General features: G+C 48.8%; 1 protein-coding gene across 2 annotated transcripts in view; it reads right to left on the bottom strand.

Annotated features, from left to right (window-relative positions):
• The window catches only part of pvrl2l (PVR cell adhesion molecule related 2 like), a 350,989-nt gene that overhangs the window by 137,440 nt on the left and 190,568 nt on the right, over window positions 1–22,981 (bottom strand). The window contains exon 7 of one of the 2 annotated variants that reach the window (XM_056412522.1): window positions 18,387–19,211. The exons of the other annotated variant lie outside the window; for it this stretch is intronic. Coding sequence (XP_056268497.1) covers window positions 18,604–19,211 — 608 coding nt within the window. The 3' untranslated portion in view covers window positions 18,387–18,603. Of the gene's footprint in view, window positions 1–18,386; window positions 19,212–22,981 lie in introns of those variants that run through there. 2 annotated transcript variants of the gene reach the window in all.

The raw sequence follows: 22,981 nt of genomic DNA, 5'->3' as shown, positions 1-22,981 counted from the left end.
TGACAGAGTGTATGAATAGTTCATAGTAGGCATATTCCACGATGGAGACCTCCACGATCCATCAGGCAGATGGCGGTGGGGAGGAGGAGGGCGGAGTCTCAACAGGACAGTGGCGTAGTCATGAGCAGGAATTCCACGACCCAGACGATCCATCAGGCAGATAGGATCTATGCCGTCTCATAGGGTCCGATGACCCCATGAGACGAAAGTCAAAAGGACTTCCGGGAGAAAGCAGAGTTAGTAACGTGTGATTGAGAGATGAAAATTCATCCTTAAGGAGAAAAAAAGAGGAGATAGGTACTCAGTGCATCCTAAAACGTCCCCCGCAGCTATAAGCCTATAGCAGCATATCAAGGGCTGGACCAGGGCAAACCTGATTCAGCCCTAACTATAAGCTCTGTCAAAGAGGAAGGTCTTAAGTCTACTCTTAAACGAGGTGACTGTGTCTGCCTCCCGGACTGAAATTGGAAGCTGGTTCCATAAAAGAGGAGCTTGATAACTAAAGGCTCTGGCTCCCATTCTACTTTTTAAGACTCTAGGAACTACAAGTAGTCCCGCATTTAGTGAGCGGAGCTCTCTAGTGGGGCAATATGGTACGACAAGCTCCTTAAGATATGATGGAGCATCACCAATCAAGGCTTTGTAGGTTAAGAGAAGAATTTTAAAAGTGATTCTTGATTTTACTGGGAGCCAGTGCAGAGCAGCTAGTGCAGGAGTGATGTGATCTCTTTTCTTAGTTTTAGTGAGAACACGAGCTGCAGCATTCTGGATCAACTGAGGGACCTAAGAGATTTATTAGAGCAGCCTGCTAATAAGGAGTTGCAGTAATCCAGTCTCAAGTAACGAACGTGAACCAATTTTTCTGCATCTTTTGAGACAAGATGTGCCTGATTTTTGAAATATTACGAGATAAAAGAATGCAGTCCTTGAGATTTGCTTTACGTGGGAGTTAAAGGACAAGTCCCGATCAAAGATAACGCCAAGATTCTTTACAGTGGTGTTGGATGCCAGGGCAATGCCGTCTACAGAATCCACATCACCAGATAATTGATCTCTGAGGTGCTCAGGGCCGATTAAAATTACTTCGGTTTTGTCTGAGTTTAACATCAAGAAGTTGCAGGTCATCCATGTTTTTATGTCTTTAAGACATGCTTGAATTTTACAGAGTTGGTTGCTCTCCTCTGGTTTTATCGATAAATATAGTTGAGTGTCATCTGCATAACAATGAAAGTTTATGGAGTGTTTCCTGATAATATTGCCCAAAGGAAGCATGTATAAGGTAAATAAAATTGGTCCAAGCACAGAACCTTGTGGAACTCCGTGATTAACGTTGGTGGTTATCGAGGCGTCATCGTTTACAAATACAAACTGAGATCGATCTGATAAATAGGATTTAAACCAAATTAGTGCCGTGCCTGAAATGCCAATCGACTGCTCCAGTCTCTGTAACAGGATGTCATGGTCAATGGTGTCGAATGCAGCACTAAGGTCTAACAAGACCAGGACAGAGAGGAGTCCTTTATCTGCTGCCATTAAGAGGTCATTTGTAATTTTCACCAGTGCCGCCTCGGTGCTGTGGTGTTTTCTAAATCCTGATTGAAATTTCTCAAATAAACTATTATGATGTAGAAAGTCGCACAACTGATTTGCACCACTTTCTCAAGGATCTTGGAGAGGAAGGAGGTTAGAGATCGGTCTGTAGTTAGCCAATACCTCTGGATCCAGAGTGGGCTTCTTCAGGAGAGGTTTAATAACAGCCACCTTGAAGGAGTGTGGTACGTGGCCTGTTAGCAGAGACACATTGATAATATCTAATAGAGAGCCGCCAATTAAAGGCAAAACGTCTTTAAGCAGCCTCGCTGGATGGGGTCCAAGAGACAGGTAGACGTGTTCAAGTAGAAACCGTTGAAAATAATTGGTCACGGTTGATAGGAGAAATACCCTCCAAATATACACCAGGGCATACAGCGGTTTCCAAGGCCATTCCACTTGAGGACAGATTGGCACTGGTTATGGGCAAGAGATTATTAATCTTGTCCCTAATAGTTAAAATCTTTTCATTAAAGAAGTTCATAAAGTCATTACCACTAAGGTTTATAGGAATGCTCGGCTCCACAGAGCTGTGACTCTCTGTCAGCCTGGCTACAGTGCTGAAGAGAAACCTGGGGTTGTTTTTATTTTTCTATTATTGATGAGTAATAGGCTGCTCTGGCATTACGGAGGGCCTTCTTATATGTTTTAAGACTATCTCGCCAAACTAAGCGGGATTCTTCGAGATTAGTTGAACGCCATATGCGGTCAAGCTTTCGTGACGTTTGCTTCAGTTTGCGGGTCTGAGGGTTATACCAGGGAGCAAACCTCCTCTTCCTCACTGTCTTCTTCTTCAGAGGGGCTATCGAGTCCAGTGTCATTCTCAGAGAGCCTATGGCACTGTCAACAAGATGATCAATCTGGGACGGACTAAAGTTAGACCAGGAGTCCTCTGTTATATTGAGACGTGGTATCGAATCAAATACAGAAGGAATCGCTTCTTTAAATTTAGCTACAGCACTATCAGTTAGACATCTAGTGTAGAAACTTTTGACTAACGGAGTACACTCCGTCTTCAGTCTCCATGAGGTGACGGTGCCTCCAGGACTGAAGGTGGAGCTGGTTCATAAATGAGGAGGAGCTTGATACCTGAAGCAGCTTGTTTTTCACCTTCTCTTTTATGAAACAGAGAAAGCAGTAAGGGAGTCAGTGAGCGTCAGAGTCACGACATGCACGGCGTTTCTCAATTCAAAGTACATGAGTACAGACTTGTGTTCTTTTGGAGTCTGGTCTTGGGAGTCCAGACTCGGGAGGACGGTCTTTCTGCGATTGGACCAGCAGCTGACTTGATGACGTCACCACATCAGCTGTTCTTGCTCCTGGGTTTACTCTAATTATTCACTGTAAATTATTTTTTACAGTCAAATAAACAAAACATCCTAAAATGACATTCCGTGACTCAACAACAGAAGTATTTATATAAAGTCAACTGTCAGTAGTTTATTTTCTCCTCCGCTACTGTTTCCGGTTGCTGGTGAAATGCATTCTGGGATATCTGCTGGCCAGAGTACGCACAAGTCTCCTCTGATGCATCCTGGGTAAAGTGGGAGGATCAAGTCACATCCGGGTGTTTTAACCGTGCTTTGAGAGAAGTGGACTTTGAATGTGAACATGTACTCGGGCTGAGACTGATGACGAGTCACGAGTCACGAGGACACGAGTAGAGGAAAGTACGCACAAGTACGCTGATTGAGAAACGGCGGCAGACTCCACAGGCCCAGGTGGACGGGTTTTGTCTCATTGGTCTTTATGCTAATCTAATCGGCTGCAGGGTGAAGTTTAAAACGTGGTATTAATCTTCTCTCCTGGCAAGTCAGCCAATAAGAGTCGAGTGAAGACGCCTCGCGTCGCCACGGCGACATGCAGATCCTCCATTGGCTAGGAAACCAAGATGGGAGATGAATCATTTTTTAATAATAAATTCAGAGCGTACGTTTTAGTCTAATTTGTCAAAGACAGACTCATCTTGCTCGTTTGTCATGAGCCGCACAAGAGGAAGAAGAAGAGATGCTTTTTCATCTCTCCATCACACATTACTAACTCTGCTCTCTCACGTCTCATAGGGTCATCGGACCCGAAGAGACGTCATAGATCAGTCTGCCTGATGGATGGTGGAGGTCTCCATCGTGGAATATGCTTACTACCAACTATTCACACTCTGTCATATTCATTCATTGTGTTGTTACTGGGTTTTAATTTGTGTATAATGATTCCTTCTGGTCACATGACATCTATTGTTTTGTCCATCCTGGAGAGGGATCCTCCTCTGTTCTCTCCTGAAGGTTTCTTCTCTTTTTTCCCCCTGAAGGGTTGTTTGGGAGTTTTTCCTGATCCGATGTGAGGTCAAAGGTCAAAGGTCAGGGATGTCTATATGTACAGATTGTAAAGCATTCTGAGGCACATTTATAATGTGTGCAAATGGGCTATACAAATAAACTGAATTGAAAACAATTAAACCCAATGATGAATGAGGAGCCAGCTGCTGATTGGAGGAGCAGGAGGAGGAGGAGGCATCCGTTTGAGCTGTGAGGACAACTGACAGCAGCAGAGAGGAGAACCCATGTGAAAGTTTGACAGCAACGATGTGATTGGCTTACAGAAACTGTGCATACTCTCATTGGTTCATTCAACGGACACACCCCCCCGATCAGGTGATGGAGTAATCGCTGGGAGGATTAGAGAGTGAGATTATGAATGAACCGGAGGGTAAAGAATAACATCCTCACTGAACTTCACCTGAGCTTCATTTATTGAGCTCATGTGTTGCGCGCACACACACACACACACACACACACACACACACACACACACACACACACACACACACACACACACACACACACACACACACACACACACACACACACACACACACACACACACACACACACACACACACACACACACACACACACACACAGAGAGAGAGAGAGATGAGGACGTGTGTCTACGTGGCATTTCTTAGTTTCTTTCTTTTTCTCATCTGAAGGGAACGAGAAGGTGAAGCAGCTTCTTGCACCTCTCTACAGGTTCAGAGGCTCTGAAGGGAACATTTCATGTCACTTGTTCCACTTGATTACGTCTGGAAAGAGAACAAGAGCCGCTGGGCGGGTCCGACTCACCGATCAGACACAAGATGTTCACAGCCTGGAGCTTTAGAGGAGAAGACACCAGGCTGGTGCTGTTTGGCTTTTACTCCTTCACCCCCCCCTTCATACAAAGAAACCTGTAAGATGTTCCTCTATTCTGTGTGTGTGTGTAGGTGGTGTGTGTATGTGGTGTGAGAGTGTGTGTGTGTGTGTGTGTGAGAGCTTGATGTTGGTGCTGTGAACAGGGAGGTTCTCCCTCTCCTGGAGGCAGATGAAGCTCCAACACTCCCGGCTCTGCGTTGTGAAGACAGCGTCGTCTTCATGAGAAAACATTCATCTTGTCTTCAGTCATCAAGACTGATTCAGATTGGAGGAGAGGAGAGTAACTCCATAACCTTACTTCACTTAGTTTATAAATATAAATTTATACTCAAGTACAATTTGCCTCAAATGAGCCACAGGCCATCTGAAGTGAGCAGAGCCTCCATCTGGTTTTCCTCCACAAAGCTGATTGATGAGAAATCGGTTTTACCTTGAAAAATACTCTTATACCATTTAGTAAATGTTCTACTCTTGAGGAATTAAAGGCAAATAAAAAATGTAAAAAACTTCAAGATCATCTTGTGTGTGCGATAGTCGGAGCTGATTTTGAATAGTATGGATTCAAAGTGTGGACGTCAATAATGTATTGATGTCAAAAACTAGTAGCATATAGATCACGGCTCTTCTGTTACACCACTGACCTTCAAAGACGTAAAGCGCCGCGCTGTAGGCTCTGATATCATATTTATTCTCTCCTAACTTGAGATCATAAGAGCTGCGGCGTAAACAAACGCTGGTGGAATCGTTTTTAAACTCCCTGCTGTATGAAAAACAAATCAATGCCACCAGGTTTGGATATGGATCCTTGGAGAGAGGCCGACCGAGCGCCTCGATGGATCGGCTTCGTGTATCAGAGTCACAGAAGCTGAGAGACACATGAAGCTAGAGGAACATGCAGAGGCCTGCTGGATGTTCCAGAGACACGCTGCGTCATGATCAATAAACATCACACGTTTAAAAGGTAGATTTCAATTAATTTTACTTTTGTCGAATACTTTGTAACGATCTGACCCCAACGTGACCTCAACGTGACCTGAAGATGACCTCAATGTGACCTGAACGTGACCTCAACGTGACCTGAAGATGACCTCAATGTGACCTGAACGTGACCTCAACATGACCTGAACATGACCTCAACGTGACCTCAACGTGACCTGAACGTGACCTCAATGTGACCTGAACGTGACCGGAACGTGACCTCAACATGACCGGAATGTGACCTCAACATGACCTGAACATGACCTCAACATGACCGGAATGTGACCTCAACGTGACCTGAACATGACCTCAATATGACCGGAATGTGTCCTCAACGTGACCTGAACATGACCTCAACGTGACCTGAACATGACCTCAACGTGACCTGAACATGACCTCAACGTGACCTGAACGTGACCGGAACGTGACCTCAACATGACCGGAATGTGACCTCAACATGACCTGAACATGACCTCAACATGACCGGAATGTGACCTCAACGTGACCTGAACATGACCTCAACGTGACCTGAACATGACCTCAACGTGACCGGAACGTGACCTCAATATGACCGGAATGTGTCCTCAACGTGACCGGAACATGACCTCAACGTGACCTGAACGTGACCTGAACGTGACCTCACCGTGACCTGAACGTGACCTCAACGTGACCTCACCGTGATCTGAACGTGACCTCAATGTGACCTCAACGTGACCTGAACGTGACCTCACCGTGACCTGAACGTGACCTCACCGTGACCTGAACGTGACCTGAACGTGACCTCAACGTGACCTGAACGTGACCTCACCGTGACCTGAACGTGACCTGAACGTGACCTCAATGTGACCTCACCGTGACCTGAACTTGGCCTCAACGTGACCTTCAGGTCCGTTTGGTCTGTTTATACGCCGAGAAAGAACCAAACGGCCCAGCGTGTTATGTAATAAAATGCATGTTATGACTTTATTGAGGCTCCAGAGTCAGTATATTACAAACCCTTATGTGAGTGAACATGATGAGCTATTGTTGCTAACGTAGGTTATGTAGAATCTTTTAATTGTTTAATAAATATTTATTTGAGAAAAAACATGTCTAATGGTCATTTGAAATGGCTCATCCCCATGAAGCTTCATCTGCAGGATGACGTCATGTATCATCACATTGTTTTCATTTTGGTGAACGGTGTGACGGACCACTTCACTTGTACTCTAAAAACCACAATACAAATTGTGGTTTTAAACATTTATTTACATGTATCTAGCATCTTATTCATATATTTCACTGCTTTTGTGAACTTGGACCTTTGGTAAACCAAACACAACAAAACAGTTCGTCCACATGAGTAAAGGTGTTCTCACAAGAGATATGAAGAATACAACATCTAACTTCAATTTTCAGCTTTAGGGCCATACTTTCTCTTTACACTTGTGCCTCATTATATAGAGAGCTGAGATTGTTCTGCAATTTATGATGTAAATCAGCTGGGTATGTGTCATATGCAGAAGCCTTTAAAAGGGGATTCTAAGAAATTGTGTAAAATCGAGAAAAAGACCCCGGACTCCAGAGGGTTAAGGCACACTAGTTCTAATAGTTAGTTTAATTATAATCACAAAGACCATATCACCCTCCAGACTGGAGCTCTAGTTGGCTAGTTGGGTAGCTAGTACCTCGTCTCCTTGTTTCCTCCTCCCTTTCCTCTCTCTCAGAGCTCATCCTTCTGTTAGCAGTGAGGAGGTCAGCAGGAGGCTCAACTAAACTATCCACAACCCTTCCTCTCGTCTCTGAGACCATTGGTCAATATTGACGTTGGTGTGTGTCAAATTTGAAGGAATTCCTTTGATGTTTTTCTGAGACATCACAAGAATGGGAAGGGTCAAAGGTCACAGAGACCTGTGGCTAGGGGAGTACACCTGCATCAAGGCTTTTGCTTTATACAAGTTCATAGAGCGGTGAGTGTCCTGACCTCTGGAGAGACCTCTGGAGAGCGCTATGCTACACCACACCCAGGTCTCTGTCCGGACTGGACGTTGCATTGTGGGTAATGTAGACTTCAGGTTTGCATAAAGAACTAGAACGGGCACTTGGTAGAGCGCATACCTTTGCATATCACAAGATTGGGCATTGAATTATGAACATGTTGGTATTAGTTGCATGCCAATTGGATAGAAATTGACAGCGCTATGGTAAAAATAAGATTTTGACCTTGACCTTTGACCCGATCGATCCCAAAATCTAATCAAATGGTCCCCGGATAATAACCAATCACCCCACCAAATGTCATGCGATTCAAGAAAAGTTTGACCTTTTCATGACCTTGACCGTGACCTTTGACCCGATCGATCCCAAAATCTAATCAAATGGTTCCCGGATAATAACCAATCATCCCACCAAATTTCATGCGATTCGGTTAAATACTTTTTTTGTTATGCGAATAACACGCATACAAATAAATAAATGGCGATCAAAACATAACCTTCCGCATTTTCAATGCGAAGGTAACAATGCCTCGTATAAAAAGATGATATGGGTGTTTCTCCTGCATTGCTTTTGATAATACACACAGTACGTCTTCGCCTGCTGAGATAGCAACACAATAATCATGTATTGGGCAACTTTAAGAAGACTCATTCGAAAGTAATCGTTTCACATTGAAGATTAACTACAGATCTCAAGTTACACTCGGGTTTAAAAACAGGTTTAAAGCTACGTTACTTCGAAAAAACTGTAAAATGACGGCAGAACTGGGGAGGAGCCGTTTCTCCTCTCGGCACCACGTGATATCAGAGCCGTGTCCTGCGCCAGAGGGAACATCGGAGAGACTTCTCATTCAGATGGGGTGAAGGAACTTGGGGTCATCGAGGTCGGAGGAAACGCGAGCTGAACGTCTCCTCTCCAAAGAACAGGAACGATTAACAAAGTCTTCATCGGAGGACTGAACTCAAGCGGCCGGCAGCGGTCCCTTCGTCTGAACATCAACGTCTGGACAGTACGGGTCAGAACCGCAGACACAAAGGCTTCTATGGATCCAGCCCATTAGAGCACGTCTTCCATGAGACTGAACAGAAGAGATAAAACCACTGAGCACAACTCAGGGAAGGCCTGACAATGGAAACTAAATGCTCCCTGACAAAGAGGAAAGTATTGGGGCTGAGATGGATTTTGATGAGACTTTCGTTTGGATCTTTAACCGAAGCGGAGGGTTCCTTTACCCGTGACTCGGTGTTAAGCTGCGTTAGCAAAACACGGGTTTGTCTAGCGGGCTAACTCCTCCACTACAAAGGTACGTATCAAACTAAACGACACGCAACACACAACCCGGAACACAGTTCATTCAGATTCAGTCTCAAAATACACCACAACCACAGGAATGTCCTCCACACACGGTCCTCCAACCAAAGAGAAGCATCGAATCTGGAGATTACATACAATGTCTCTGCACACGTTAATCAAGTAAAAGATCACTTTCAAAAACAACTACGTAAGTGTGTGAAAGGGCAGGAGGGTGTGCATGTCTTAGTTCCTCTTAAGTCCAGTTCAGTATATGGTGTTTGTGTGTGTGCGTGTGGAGGGGGGGGGGGGGGGGGTGTAAAGATGAATCCTACCTTTAACTTATGTTCCTTCCTTCTTTAGCTGCTCTCGTTCCTCTCTCTGCTTTCCCCTCCATTTCCTGCTCACTGGTGTGCTGATGTATAACCGTTTAGGCTCCGCCCACTTGTCCTCTGCTTTCCCTTTGTGCTCCAACACAGACCGACAGGTGCAAGCTCAGGTGTGTTGGAGGCTGGCAATCAATCTCCTATTATCTCTCCCGCTTAAAAGTGCTTATTTCCATCTTTTATAAGATGTTGTCAGCTGGGTCTCCAGAGACATCAGAGGACAAGAGACTTGGTGCGCAGACATCGGGGAGGAGATAACGGAGTCGGAATGGCAAAATATTTGTACCCAATCACAAACACAAACGTCTAATTCAGGTTTCAGACTGTTACAGTCCAAATGGTCCATGAGGCTGTATAGGCTCCAGAGATGTTGAACCGTTTCAATGTGAATATTCCTGATGTATGTATTAAATGTGAAACACATAGGGGGACACTTTTCCATTGTTTATGGTCCTGTGCAAAAGTACAGGAATTTTGGAGGATTGCTGTTGAGACACTCTCAAATGCATCAAAGGTGGTTCTCCCTATGTGCCCAAGAATGTGTGTTTTGGGACTCATACCAAAGGACATTAATCTCAGCAGAGCTAACATAAAGATGGTTATCCTATGCCTACTACAAGCCAGACGGACTATTGCAAAATGTTGGAAATCTATACAGAAGCTGACTACCAAAGGCTGGCTAGAGGACATTGTACAAGTTATAGCCATGGAAAAAATAACATACTCACTGAAAGGAAAATATGCACAGTTTGAAGAGATGTGGACTTCCTTCTTGGACTTTGTAAAGGGCCCCCAATTTATTAGGGCTCTAAAGTGACCTTACAGTCATGACCCATGTACAATCTCTGAGCAACCCACTGTCTAAATACCCCTCGCAGTGTACCAATGAGTGTGCCATCCAGTATTGAGTGTCATTTTATATAATCTATTTAATTTTTATCATTATTTGTATTTGTATTTTATTATTGTCTGGGAGCATGTTTCTTATGTTTACTGTATTTGTAACTTGTTCCTTCTTTTAAAGAAAAAAGAAAAACCAAATAAACACATAAAAAAAAAAAAAAAGTGCTTGTGAGAAGAAGGAAGTGAAGCCGGATGTATGTAGTTGATGTCTTTATGCTCTCGTGGAGAGTATGGCCGCCTATGTATGAAAGGGGAAAGTTCAGCAGATACAAGGCGGACAAAGTCTTTCTTTGGAGTTGGTCGTTGACAACACGTGAAGTGAACTTCTATCCTCCATCTTTTGAACCTGTTTTCACTCTGACTCAGTTTAACATCCCGTACGTGTCCTTCAGAAACACATCGTAGGCCGGAGGTCACCAACAGGCGGACGGCGGTCCAGAGGAAGGCCGATCACACGCGTGTGTTCTGATACGCACTGCGAGGTCAGAGGAGTGACGATGTGCAGGAACAACGAGTCCAGAGGCCGAAGCCCCATGACGAGACAAGCCCCAACCCCGACATCCGAAATGAAGGCACAGATAATAAACCAGAGAGCCCAATAGGATCAGGATCCTAACACATCATTCACTGCTGACCCCTGACCCCTCCCCACACTGCCCTCAGTGTCCTCATCGCCAACACCAACGGTCAACAACACAGAAGAAGCCTCAAGGATCTTTATTTTCCACGCTAACAATATCTACTTCTATGTGATTAAAAGTGTTAAATATCGTCCGGTTTCATTGTATTAACTGTGATGAAGCGCTGCCATCCGGGGATCCAGAGCAAGGGGGAAGGAAAGGAAGGCAATAAAAAGCAGATTCAGAAGAACACGCATCCCCCAAAACCTGAAATAACCTGGACGGAGACACACACAAAAAGCAATTCGAGACGAATCGCATCCCTAAGTATAGCAGGAACACTGCGAGAGCAGGAGGGGGAGGAAGGAGGGATCGTCAGAGGCAGGAAGGGAGGAAGGGAGGAAGGGAGGAAGGGAGGACGGCGCCGCTGCCTTCAGTAGATGGAGAGTAGAATAAGAGCTCTTCTCGGGAGGAGGAACCCTTCACATCGGAGTCTCAGCTGGCCTGGCAGAGCCTCGGCTTCAACGGGATTAAGGACAAAAGCAGAGCTCAACCACTAATAGGGCCTCTCCTTCCTCTCCTTCCTCTCCTCCTTCTCCGTTCCTTCCCTCTCCATCCCCTTCCTCTCTCTCCCCCTCGCTCCTCTACGTCGCCGCCTTTCTCCTCCTTCAGAGATAATGCGGAACACTTTCATGCCTTCTTCTGCTGAATTAAACATGGAGGGAACAGCTTGTGCCAGGTGCTAAAGCTGGAGCGCAGAGAGGGAAGATGAAAAAAGAAGGTTTATATATATATATATATATATATAAAAACAATTCCACCCAGGCACAGGGGTCTCCAGAGTGCTGCCGAACATGTCTTTACAATTACAAAGATTGTTCTCCGATAGACTGCGCCAAGGAAAAGTTCACAGGACGGCCGTTTTTGGCCCTAATTGGCCGGGGGCCTGAAGAGGACTGCCCGTTGTCATTGGGTGGAAGCAGCCAATCGCCATGCAGGAGGCGTGGCCTCCTGGCGCTCAGGGAGTCATCCTGCGAGGCCGTCCCGGTCCCCGTCGCCCGTTGCCCTTCACGCTGTCGTCTTTACGCCGCTGCCGGCCAATCGGGCGCCGCGAGTGCCGAACCTTCCCGCCCCCAGCGGGCGGCTGGCTGGTGAATAATTGACGGCGTTTCAAACGCTCCGGGTCTCCGGTGGCTCGCAGAGAAAAGAAAAGGAAGAAGGTCTTTTCATTCTCTCGGCATGGGCCGTTTCAGTTTGTCTTTCTGCTTCTGTAACTTAATATTTATCTGATCTGAGAAGAAAGAGGTCTCCCAAAGACCCCCCTGCTCCACTCCCTGGGCGCCACGCTCACAGCAGCAGGACGAGACGTTCACAGGGGTCACGACCTGCCGGAGCGATGCTCGTAGCGACCTCCAGGGCCGCTTCTCCCCCCCGGTCACCCGTTGCCGTGTGGCCTGCTGTGTTGAAGCTGAACCGAGGGAGGTTTTTTTGGTCGTCGCCATTTTGGATTCCGGCGATCGCCATCTTGAGTTTTTGCAACCGATAAACGGATGTTACCACGTCGGTACTAAAGAGGAGTGACGTGGAGACGGAAAACCTTCTGTGTGACTCTAAATGACCATAAAGTATAAATGATGACATCATGCTGTATAGAAGAAGACTTGAAACTAGAGACTGAGACATAAACTCATGTTTACAATGTTTACTGAGGGAATACATCAAGAGAGAAGTAGAGTCACTTGACTTATATACAACCAGAGGAGCCCCCTGGTGGTCAGGAGAGAGAATGCAGCTTTAACACATGAAGCATAGACTTCTATACAACCAGAGGAGTCGCCCCCTGGTGGACAGGAGAGAGAATGCAGCTTTAACACATGAAGCATAGACTTCTATACAACCAGAGGAGTCGCCCCCTGATGGTCAGGAGAGAGAATGCAGCTTTAACACATGGTGCATAGACTTCTATACAACCAGAGGAGTCGCTCCCTGGTGGTCAGGAGAGAGAATGCAGCTTTAACACATGGAACATAGACTTCTATACAACCAGAGGAGTCGCTCCCTGGTGGTCAGTAGAGAGAATGCAGCTTTAACACATGAAACATAGACTTCTATACAACCAGAGGAGTCGCTCCCTGGTGGTCAGGAGAGAGAATGCAGCTTTAACACATGAAGCATCGACTTCTATACAACCAGAGGAGTCGCCCCCTGGTGGTCAGGAGAGAGAATGCAGGTTGCTAAGACACTTCCGCATCGATCACTCTTCAGAACTGGAGGTTGCCGCCTGATTAAAACCCCGAGACATACACACTACAGAAAGAATGCGTCCACTCGGGGTCCAGAGACCGCCTCCGGATCTGGTCTAAAGAATCGCTCTTGAACCCAACGCCCCCTAGTGCATCCTGGGCGTATTGACCCCTGAACTTGTGACCAGATCAACTCAAGGTAATTGGTAATTCCATGTGTGAATAGGGCCGACTACGTCACCTAACCCCGCCTCTCCCAATAAGAGTAGAGATGACCCTGCAGTAAAGCTCCAGGCCACACCCACGCAGCAGCTGTGGGCGTGGCCTCCGTGTGACGTGTCTGTACTTCTCCGGTTGAAGGAACTTGAAACATGTGCTGCAGCAGATCTGTTCCAGGGAGCAGGTGCACGACGCTGTGAAATGTGCTGAGGAAACAAGTCTCCGTATTTATAGACCCGGTAACACGGCTCGGCTTAATTACCAGTTTCATCCACAGAGAATTGTTTCAGAGAGTTTTTTAATTATTTTTTTATGAAAATGGGTTTTGTGCAAAATCAAAAAGTCACGACCGACGATGAGTTTCCTTCGCTGAGGGCGCGCGCACGCTACAAGATTCTGGGACTAATTTGGCTCCAAAGTTGTGATCACAGTCGACTGTTTAGCATTAAACCGCCCCGGAGAACGAGATGTGCCGAGACACACCGCGGCCACGCCGAGGGGAGGTGTGCTGGGGACAGATGGAGCTCCAGAAAGTCTGGCAAGTCATTTTTTTGGGTGGAAATCATAAACATATTTGATTCCAATTAGATAAGATTATTTTTTTGCTTTTGGGAAATTCAGTAAAGTGAATTTAAAAAAAAGTTATGTAATTGTGAAATTGTAGGTGATCTAGATCAGGGGTGTCCAACTCATTTTCACTGTGGGGCCACATCAGCATCATGGCCGCCTCTTAAAGGGCCGGTGTAACTGAAACACTGTATACACAACTCAAACATGTTGTTAAATAACTCTCTTTGCATTTGATTGTTTATCTGAGTGTAGAAGTATTGTACATAAGAACATCTCTCGAATATTATAAAATAAACCAATTTTAATTTGAAACCTTCAAAATAAAAGCACAGGATTGTTTACATTTTTTTCTTTAAGAAAAGGTCATCACATGTCAGGGGCCGCATAAAAGGACGTGACGAGCCAGATTCGGCCCGCGGGCCTTGTGTTGGACACCTGTGATCTAGAGGATGCCACTCAAAGCACACGGTGGGTCCAGATCTTGGAGCGTGCGTGCACCCTGCAGAGTCCAAAACTTGAATACTTTAATCCAAACTGTACTGCAGTGATACGAACAAGCAAGTCCCACGACATGTGACAATAGAGTGGCAACAGGAGTTACAGTGTGGCGGTTACTCGGCGAAACGTTATCAAGCGTATCGGCGACGCAGCAGAAAACACGCTCTCATTTACAGAATTACAGATCATATTCAACAACAACAACGACAACAACCACAACAAGCGACCTGCTCAGGGTTGGGAAACCAACTTCCTTCTCAAAAAAATAAATAGAAAATCAAAAAAAAGACCAGCTGAGGTTTTTGAATGTCAAATTTGAAACATCTCAGCTTTTCATCTTGAACCCACAGAATTCATTTTGAGTCATAACGTCCTTAATTTGTACAGAATATATTGTGATGCGGCGAGAGGCGATGGGACGAGGCGCAGAGACGTGTACCCGCTCGCTGACTTTCCTTACAGGTTATTTTTAATTGATTGAGTCTGCTCACGGACTGTGGAGACGTGACTGTAGGTCGATCAGACGACCCCAGCCAGTGAGTGTGTGTGTGTGTGTGTGTGTGTGCTCTTGAAAGCAGTCCAGTTCGTTCCTCTTTCATTTCTCTTCAACCGCGGCCTGGCTCACATCTTTTAACACTCTCCATACTTTATCTCCAAGGATTGTTGCCTGTGATGCCGATGTCCCCCCCCCCCCAGCGCTACCTCACAACAATAAAAACAAAGGATATACCGTAAAACTGCAATTAATAGCCCGGGCATTAATTTGCCTGATCACTGAACTCAACCGGGGTTTATTTGGGACGGCGCCTTTAAAACCGTTGCTCAGTAAATACCATAAAGTTGTTTATTTAAACCCGTCTGAAAGAATAAGGCGATCAAAAAACATCTTAACTCAAGTCATACGTTTGATTTTGTTTACCAACCCGAACAGAAACAGGTGGAAGCTAATGGCATGGAGGTGGGGACGCTTTAATACGGCAGCCCTCAGGAACAAGAATGAATTTGGTTTATGGGGGAAAACGTTGGAGGATTCAAAACGAGGAGAAATTGCTCGACGACCAGACATGGCGACGTCTGTTCTGTTGAGTTGGGTGACGCCGGCTGCATTAGATTAAACAGCTACAGGTACGCCGCGATGAGCTTTACTCGGCTAACGTTTCCCGAGACGTTTTATTGATCAAGACTAGAGCGGCGGCGACCACATACAGTGCTTTGGGGTCGGCTGTAGCTCAGTGGGATAAGTGGTCACCCCGTAACCATAAGGTAGCTGGTTCAATTCCCACTTTCCCCATAGTTCATGCTGAAGTGTCCTTGAGCAAGGCACTGTGAACCCCCAGTTGATTCACTGCAGCCCGCTGCACCTTAATAACTAAGGATGGGTCGAATACAGAGAGGAATAATCAATAAAAGTACATTTCTTTCTTCTTACCCCAACGTCAAACTGACGTTCAAGGCGCGTTTGTTAGCCTCACCCGGCAAGCGACAGGCTCTCTGTGTTTCAATTGGGGCTTTTAATTGAAGCTTTACGGTAATTCAATGGTTGACTGTGAAGCTGCAAATGTTGGGAGTCAGTAAGGCGAATGTGTAGGAGAGAGCTATGCGTTAGCAAGTGTGTTGGAAAGAGCTATGCGTTAGCAAGTGTGTAGGAGAGAGCTATGCGTTAGCAAGTGTGTAGGAGAGAGCTATGCGTTAGCAAGTGTGTAGGAGAGAGCTATGCTTAGACGAATGTGTAGGAGAGAGCTATGCGTTAGCAAGTGTGTTGGAAAGAGCTATGCTTAGACAAATGTGTTGGAGAGAGCTATGCGTTAGCAAGTGTGTAGGAGAGAGCTATGCGTTAGCAAAAGTGTAGGAGAGAGCTACAAGTTAGCAAGTTTGTTGGAGAAAGTTATGCGTTAGCAAGTGTGTAGAGGATAACTTTACGTTAGCAAATGTGTTGGAGAGAGCTATGCGTTAGCAAGTGTGTAGGAGAGAGCTATGCGTTAGCAAAAGTGTAGGAGAGAGCTACAAGTTAGCAAGTTTGTTGGAGAAAGTTATGCGTTAGCAAGTGTGTAGAGGATAACTTTACGTTAGCAAATGTGTTGGAGAGAGCTATGCGTTAGCAAGTGTGTTGGAGGGAGCTCTGCGTTAGCAAGTGTGTTGGAGGGAGCTCTGCGTTAGCAAGTGTGTTGGAGGGAGCTATGCGTTAGCAAGTGTGTTGGAGGGAGCTCTGCGTTAGCAAGTGTGTTGGAGGGAGCTCTGCGTTAGCAAGTGTGTTGGAGGGAGCTATGCGTTAGCAAGTGTGTTGGAGGGAGCTCTGCGTTAGCAAGTGTGTTGGAGGGAGCTCTGCGTTAGCAAGTGTGTAGCACAACAATATCCATTGTCAGAAGAAGTGATCTGATGTTCCCTCCTCAGTGAACTGCGAGGGAAAAACAATCACAGTTCTGAGATTTGATTGATCCCGTTTGGCATCCCGTCTGGGAAGGCGTGTCCTCCGGGAGGCCGAACATAGAAGAATCCCGTTGCTAGAAGGTTCTGCGGGGCGTGGAGGAGCTCACGGACACGGCGTAGCCAACGAGACGCCGAGTCGCTCGGCCTCGACCCGGAGAGGAGGACGAGCGGCGGCTCCCCCTCCCCCCCCGCGCACTGGTGGTCGTCTGAAGCCGATCATTATGTAAATAAAGAAGAGCCGAATGGGAGGGAGGCCGGATGCGGCAGCAAAACACACAAATGGTGCAGGATAGAGAGAGGGAGGAGAGGAAGAGGAGAGGAAGAGGAGAGGAAGAGGAGAGGAAGAGGGGAAGGGGGGGAATAGTCGGTAGAGTCGGTATCCATTAATGAGTCATTACCGACCCAATGTGGTATTGTGTGCCCCCCCCCCCCCCCCCCTCAAGGCTCTCGGTGCGTCTCTTCCTCTTGCGAGATCAACACTGTTACACAACAGCAACGACAACAACAACAACGGGAACAACAACTGTGGCTCATATACAGATGATGCACGTCGTTAGCGCCCCAGCGGGTCGTGGTGCTCGGGGGTTTGGCCCGTCAGGGGGCCGAGTGTAGACACTGTCATCACCCCCCCCCCCCCCCCACCACCACACGCATGTCCTTCCAGAAGAGTCCGCGGCGTCCAACAGCCGCTCTATGGAGAGCTTTGAGGTTTTTTTTAAATCTTTTGAGGCGTGGCCGGTTTGGAGCGGTTTGAGTCCCAGTCGTTGCGAATCGCGTTCTCGGGTAAAAGGTATAAAAACACCCAAAAAATTGTTCACTAAACACAACCACACACACACACAACCACACACACACACACACACATGCACACACACTGGCGAAGCTAAAGAGACGAGCGCGTCGAGCGATGAGCGGGCGCCGTCGGAGTCGCTGTGACGTTTGGCTTTTTTTGTTAGCTTCTTTTTTAACCCCCGGAATGAAACACAGTCACGTGACCACAGTCACATGACCAACCAGTCACGTGACCAACCACAGTCACATGACCAACCACAGTCACATGACCACAGTCACATGACCAACCAGTCACGTGACCAACCACAGTCACATGACCAACCACAGTCACGTGACCACAGTCCCGTGACCACAGTCACGTGACCAACCAGTCACATGACCAACCAGTCACGTGACCACAGTCACATGACCACAGTCCCGTGACCACAGTCACATGACCAACCACAGTCACATGACCACAACCACAGTCACATGACCGACCAGTCACGTGACCACAGTCACATGACCGACCAGTCACGTGACCACAGTCACATGACCGACCAGTCACGTAACCACAGTCACATGACCGACCAGTCACGTGACCACAGTCACATGACCGACCAGTCACGTAACCACAGTCACATGACCGACCAGTCACGTGACCACAGTCACATGACCGACCACAGTCACATGACCACAGTCACGTGACCACAGTCACGTGACCACAGTCCACTAACGGCCAGAACACGTTTTCCTAGAGCGGCGTCACAACTTCTTCTTCTTCTTCTTCTTCTTGGCCCGCGGTTATGAAACTGTACAGCCGGTAGCAGGCGGAGTGGAGGAGGCGTGTCTTGAAGCAGGTCGGTGTTCAGCTGATGGAGGCGATGCGTCGATGATGACGAGGGCTGCTCTTCCTCCACCACATCCCCCCCCCCCGTCCTCAGACGTAAATGGCTGTCCGGGAGATCACCGAGCCGTCCCTCTGAGACTCCATGTCGTCGTCCAGGTACACGCCCATCTGCTCCTCGCCGCCGTGGTAGGTGGGGGGCTGCATGTCGCCGCCCCCCCCGCCGCCGCCAAACCGGTCGTAGTCGTCCTCCGCGCCGTCGTCCAAGTCGAACTTCCTCCGGTCGGCCTCGTCCGTCTCGCCGCCGAGGAGGATGTGGTGTGCGGTGGCGTTCCCCACGGAGGCGTGGTGGTGCAGGTGGTGGCGGTGGAAGTCGTTGGCGTTCTCCGTCAGGGTCCCCGTGGCGTCGCAGCCCTCCCGGTACGTGTAGACGGGCCCGTTGTTGTTGGCGCCCGCCCCGTTCTTGCCGCCGGTGCCGCCGAACAGTAGGCGGGCTTTGTTGCCGTAGTCGCCCCCGTTGCCGCCACCGGCGCCGGCCCCGACCGAGTCCCCGCCCCCGGGGAGGAAGCCGCCGCGCCTCTGCTGACGGCGAGCGCGGCTCAAGAGGACGGCGACGAGCGCGACAACCAATAGCAGGGCCAGGAGGGAGCCGATGACGGCGCCCGCCACCACGCCGCCGCTCGACGGGTCCTCCAGGGCTTCTGCAGGGGGGGGGGGGGAGATTGGGGCAGGAAGTCATGGCTGATTTTAAAGGAAGTCTTGGGAGGAGATTGTTAGGGTGTATCAGTGTTACTACAGGTGTGTTATTACAAGTGTGTAGTCGTGTTACTACAGGTGTGTAGTAGTGTTATAACAGGTGTGTAGTCGTGTTACTACATGTGTGTAGTAGTGTTATAACAGGTGTGTAGTAGTGTTACTACAGGTGTGTAGTAGTGTTATTACAGGTGTGTAGTAGTGTTATAACAGGTGTGTAGTCATGTTATAACAGGTGTGTAGTAGTGTTACTACAGGTGTGTAGTAGTGTTACTACAGGTGTGTAGTAGTGTTATAACAGGTGTGTAGTCGTGTTACTACAGGTGTGTAGTAGTGTTATAACAGGTGTGTAGTCGTGTTACTACAGGTGTGTAGTCGTGTTACTACAGGTGTGTAGTAGTGTTATAACAGGTGTGTAGTAGTGTTACTACAGGTGTGTAATGACGTCTCCCTTCAGTCACTCGTTGCTGGGATCAGGCTGAATGGGGCTCATGCTGGCAGCTTGTTGTCCACATGTCTGTCCAGCTGCCCCCCCCCCCCCACACACACACACACTCCCCCTTTTTTTCCAGCTGGGGAATCAAAAAAAGAAGCAGAAGCCTTTGTTTCTATGTTGGTGTTGGTGTGAGCCAAAGTTTGCCTCCCGACTCGACAAGAGAATGAGACGCTGCCGGGTCAGAGGTCAGAGGTCACGCAGACAGACAGAGAGACAGACAGGCAGGCAGAGGGATTATTATGAAGAGCTTCAGTGAGAAAAGAGCTCACATTTGTGCCTGGAAACCACCACCCAGCCTCTCTCCACCCTCAGCCTCCACCCAGCCTCTCTCCACCCTCAGCACCCACCCAGCCTCTCTCCACCCTCAGCCTCCACCCAGCCTCTCTCCACCCTCAGCACACACCCAGCCTCTCTCCACCCAGCCTCTCTCCACCCTCAGCCTCCACCCAGCCTCTCTCCACCCTCAGCCCCCACCCAGCCTCTCTCCACCCTCAGCCCCCACCCAGCCTCTCTCCACCCTCAGCCTCCACCCAGCCTCTCTCCACCCTCAGCCTCCACCCAGCCTCTCTCCACCCTCAGCACCCACCCAGCCTCTCTCCACCCTCAGCCCCCACCCAGCCTCTCTCCACCCTCAGCCTCCACCCAGCCTCTCTCCACCCTCAGCACCCACCCAGCCTCTCTCCACCCTCAGCACCACCCAGCCTCTCTCCACCCTCAGCCTCCACCCAGCCTCTCTCCACCCTCAGCCTCCACCCAGCCTCTCTCCACCCTCAGCACCCACCCAGCCTCTCTCCACCCTCAGCCCCCACCCAGCCTCTCTCCACCCTCAGCACCCACCCAGCCTCTCCACCCTCAGCCCCCACCCAGCCTCTCTCCACCCTCAGCCCCCACCCAGCCTCTCTCCACCCTCAGCACCCACCCAGCCTCTCTCCACCCTCAGCCCCCACCCAGCCTCTCTCCACCACTCAGCCCCACCCAGCCTCTCTCCACCACTCAGCCCCCACCCAGCCTCTCTCCACCCTCAGCCTCCACCCAGCCTCTCTCCACCCTCAGCCTCCACCCAGCCTCTCTCCACCCTCAGCCCCCACCCAGCCTCTCTCCACCACTCAGCCCCCACCCAGCCTCTCTCCACCACTCAGCCCCCACCCAGCCTCTCTCCACCCTCAGCCTCCACCCAGCCTCTCTCCACCCTCCCAGACTCCTAACTACAGCCACTCCTCCTCATCCCCTCTCTTCCCTCTCATCCCTTTGCTTCCCCTGCTTCCTCCCACCGCCTCTCTCTGCTGGCTCAGTGAGTCCTAAACCACGAGGCCGGGTCAGCGCCCCGCCATCGAGCCCGGGAGCCCGGTCCACACCGAGGCAAACGCGCCAAACAAGAAGAGGAACAATAGAGAAGGTTCACATTGCGGATGAAGCGGCTACGAGACCGGAGGAGAGGGGGCTTCACGCTGGGCTTAAGGGGGGGGGGGGGAGGGGAGAGTGGAGCTGCAGCAGGTCGGCTAATGTGTGTGTGTGTGTGTGTGTGTGTGTGAATGGCATGTTGATTTTTCTTCGGGGGGGTAGTAGCGGGGTAATGTGAGCCCACTTCCTGTTTCATGTAAATAGCAGCGAGGTTCTGCCAATCAAACAATCTGAGCCGGGCGGCGCCGCCGAGGGAATCAAATACTAGTCTGTACGCCGCTGGCAAGTAAAAGGTACGTCAACAAAACCGGGGGGGGGGGGGGGGTCCACATATCAAGAGGCCCTGGATTGAAAAGCCTTTGATTCCTTCAAATTCTTCATTTTGATGGCGTAAGATCAAATAAAAAAATAGATAAGATAGATAAAAAGATAAGAGAGGGATGAGAAGTGAGAGTAGGAGAGGTGTCAGTCGGGGGATGCCGGAGGGGTGACGCCAGGCGGGGCTCTCGGGACACGACAGAATGTCTAAATTCGGGGGGGCCGGCTTGGTGATATCCGATTGAAGTGGCAGAAGGCCTGAAAGATGAAGAGTCCAACTCCGCCTGTCCCAGTTCCTCTCAGAACTTACAGACTGGCACAGAAACACCACAGGCGGGCCAACATCCAGTACTTATAATGTGCCGCTTATATTTGAGGCATTCGGGGTAAACAAGCCTGAATAATGGCCTTTTGTGATGGCTCCATAATGGCTGTTGCTCCTCCCTTAATCAAGAGATTTAAAATCCTTCTGCAAAGGCAGAACTCCTTCACAGGTCCATTACAGTCGGCGGGCGAGCGTCTGGGTCGCATGCAGCAGGGCCAGGCCTCCAGGGCCACGCCTCCAGGGCCACGCCTCCAGGGCCAGGCCTACAGGGCCAGGCCTCCAGGGCCACGCCTCCAGGGCCAGGCCTCCAGGGCCACACCTCCAGGGCCAGGCCTACAGGGCCACACCTACAGGGCCAGGCCTCCAGGGCCACGCCTCCAGGGCCAGGCCTCCAGGGCCACGCCTACAGGGCCACGCCTCCAGGGCCACGCCTCCAGGGCCAGGCCTACAGGGCCAGGCCTCCAGGGCCACGCCTCCAGGGCCCAGATGACTGATCCCTCAGAGAACTCGTGAGCTGCTTCCCATCCACTGGTTCGTGTCTAACTACACATTCACAATCTAGAGAAAGCGACTTCCATGCATCCTTAACCGGGAAGCATTGGCGGAGCGAGGGTTGTGATTGGTTGAGGGAGAAGTAGGAGGAGCCAGCGCGTTCTCATTGGTCGGGACCTCTTGGCGTCGCGGACGTTTGGCAGAAAGCGATTTACAATAAGTGAATCAACCAAGAGGACAACCTAAAAACAACAAGAATACCGGAAGTAACATTTCTTCAACATAGTCGAACTACAAAAGTTTACTTTACAGTGAAGGAAACTTTGACTTCAGTCTGAAATCCACGAGCCACGTTTTATGGGTCAGCAGGTCCGTCCTTCAATCAGGGGGTCGGCGGTTCAATCCCCGCCCTAGTTGATGTGTCCTTGAGCAAGACACTGAACCCTGCATCGCTCCCAGTCTCTTTGGTTAAAAGCGTTCGCTAAAAAGGGATTTATACAAACTCTGTTTAGAACTGGAATTCAGCTCATAAAGCCCATCATTCTCTGTGAAGCGGTAACTTATTGTTTAATGAAACGGGTATCAACATGGTCGGTGTTGGGAGTTGTATTTTTGTGCCAGTCTGATTTATTGTGACTGTCCATAAGACATTTAATGGGTTTAGAAAGTGCAAAAAATATATCCAA

This window comes from Pseudoliparis swirei, chromosome 1 (genome assembly GCF_029220125.1).
Source record: "Pseudoliparis swirei isolate HS2019 ecotype Mariana Trench chromosome 1, NWPU_hadal_v1, whole genome shotgun sequence".
Taxonomy (NCBI): Eukaryota; Metazoa; Chordata; class Actinopteri; order Perciformes; family Liparidae; genus Pseudoliparis; species Pseudoliparis swirei.
Note: the sequence above shows the minus strand (reverse complement) of the source record. Positions and strands in the feature narration are given on the sequence as shown.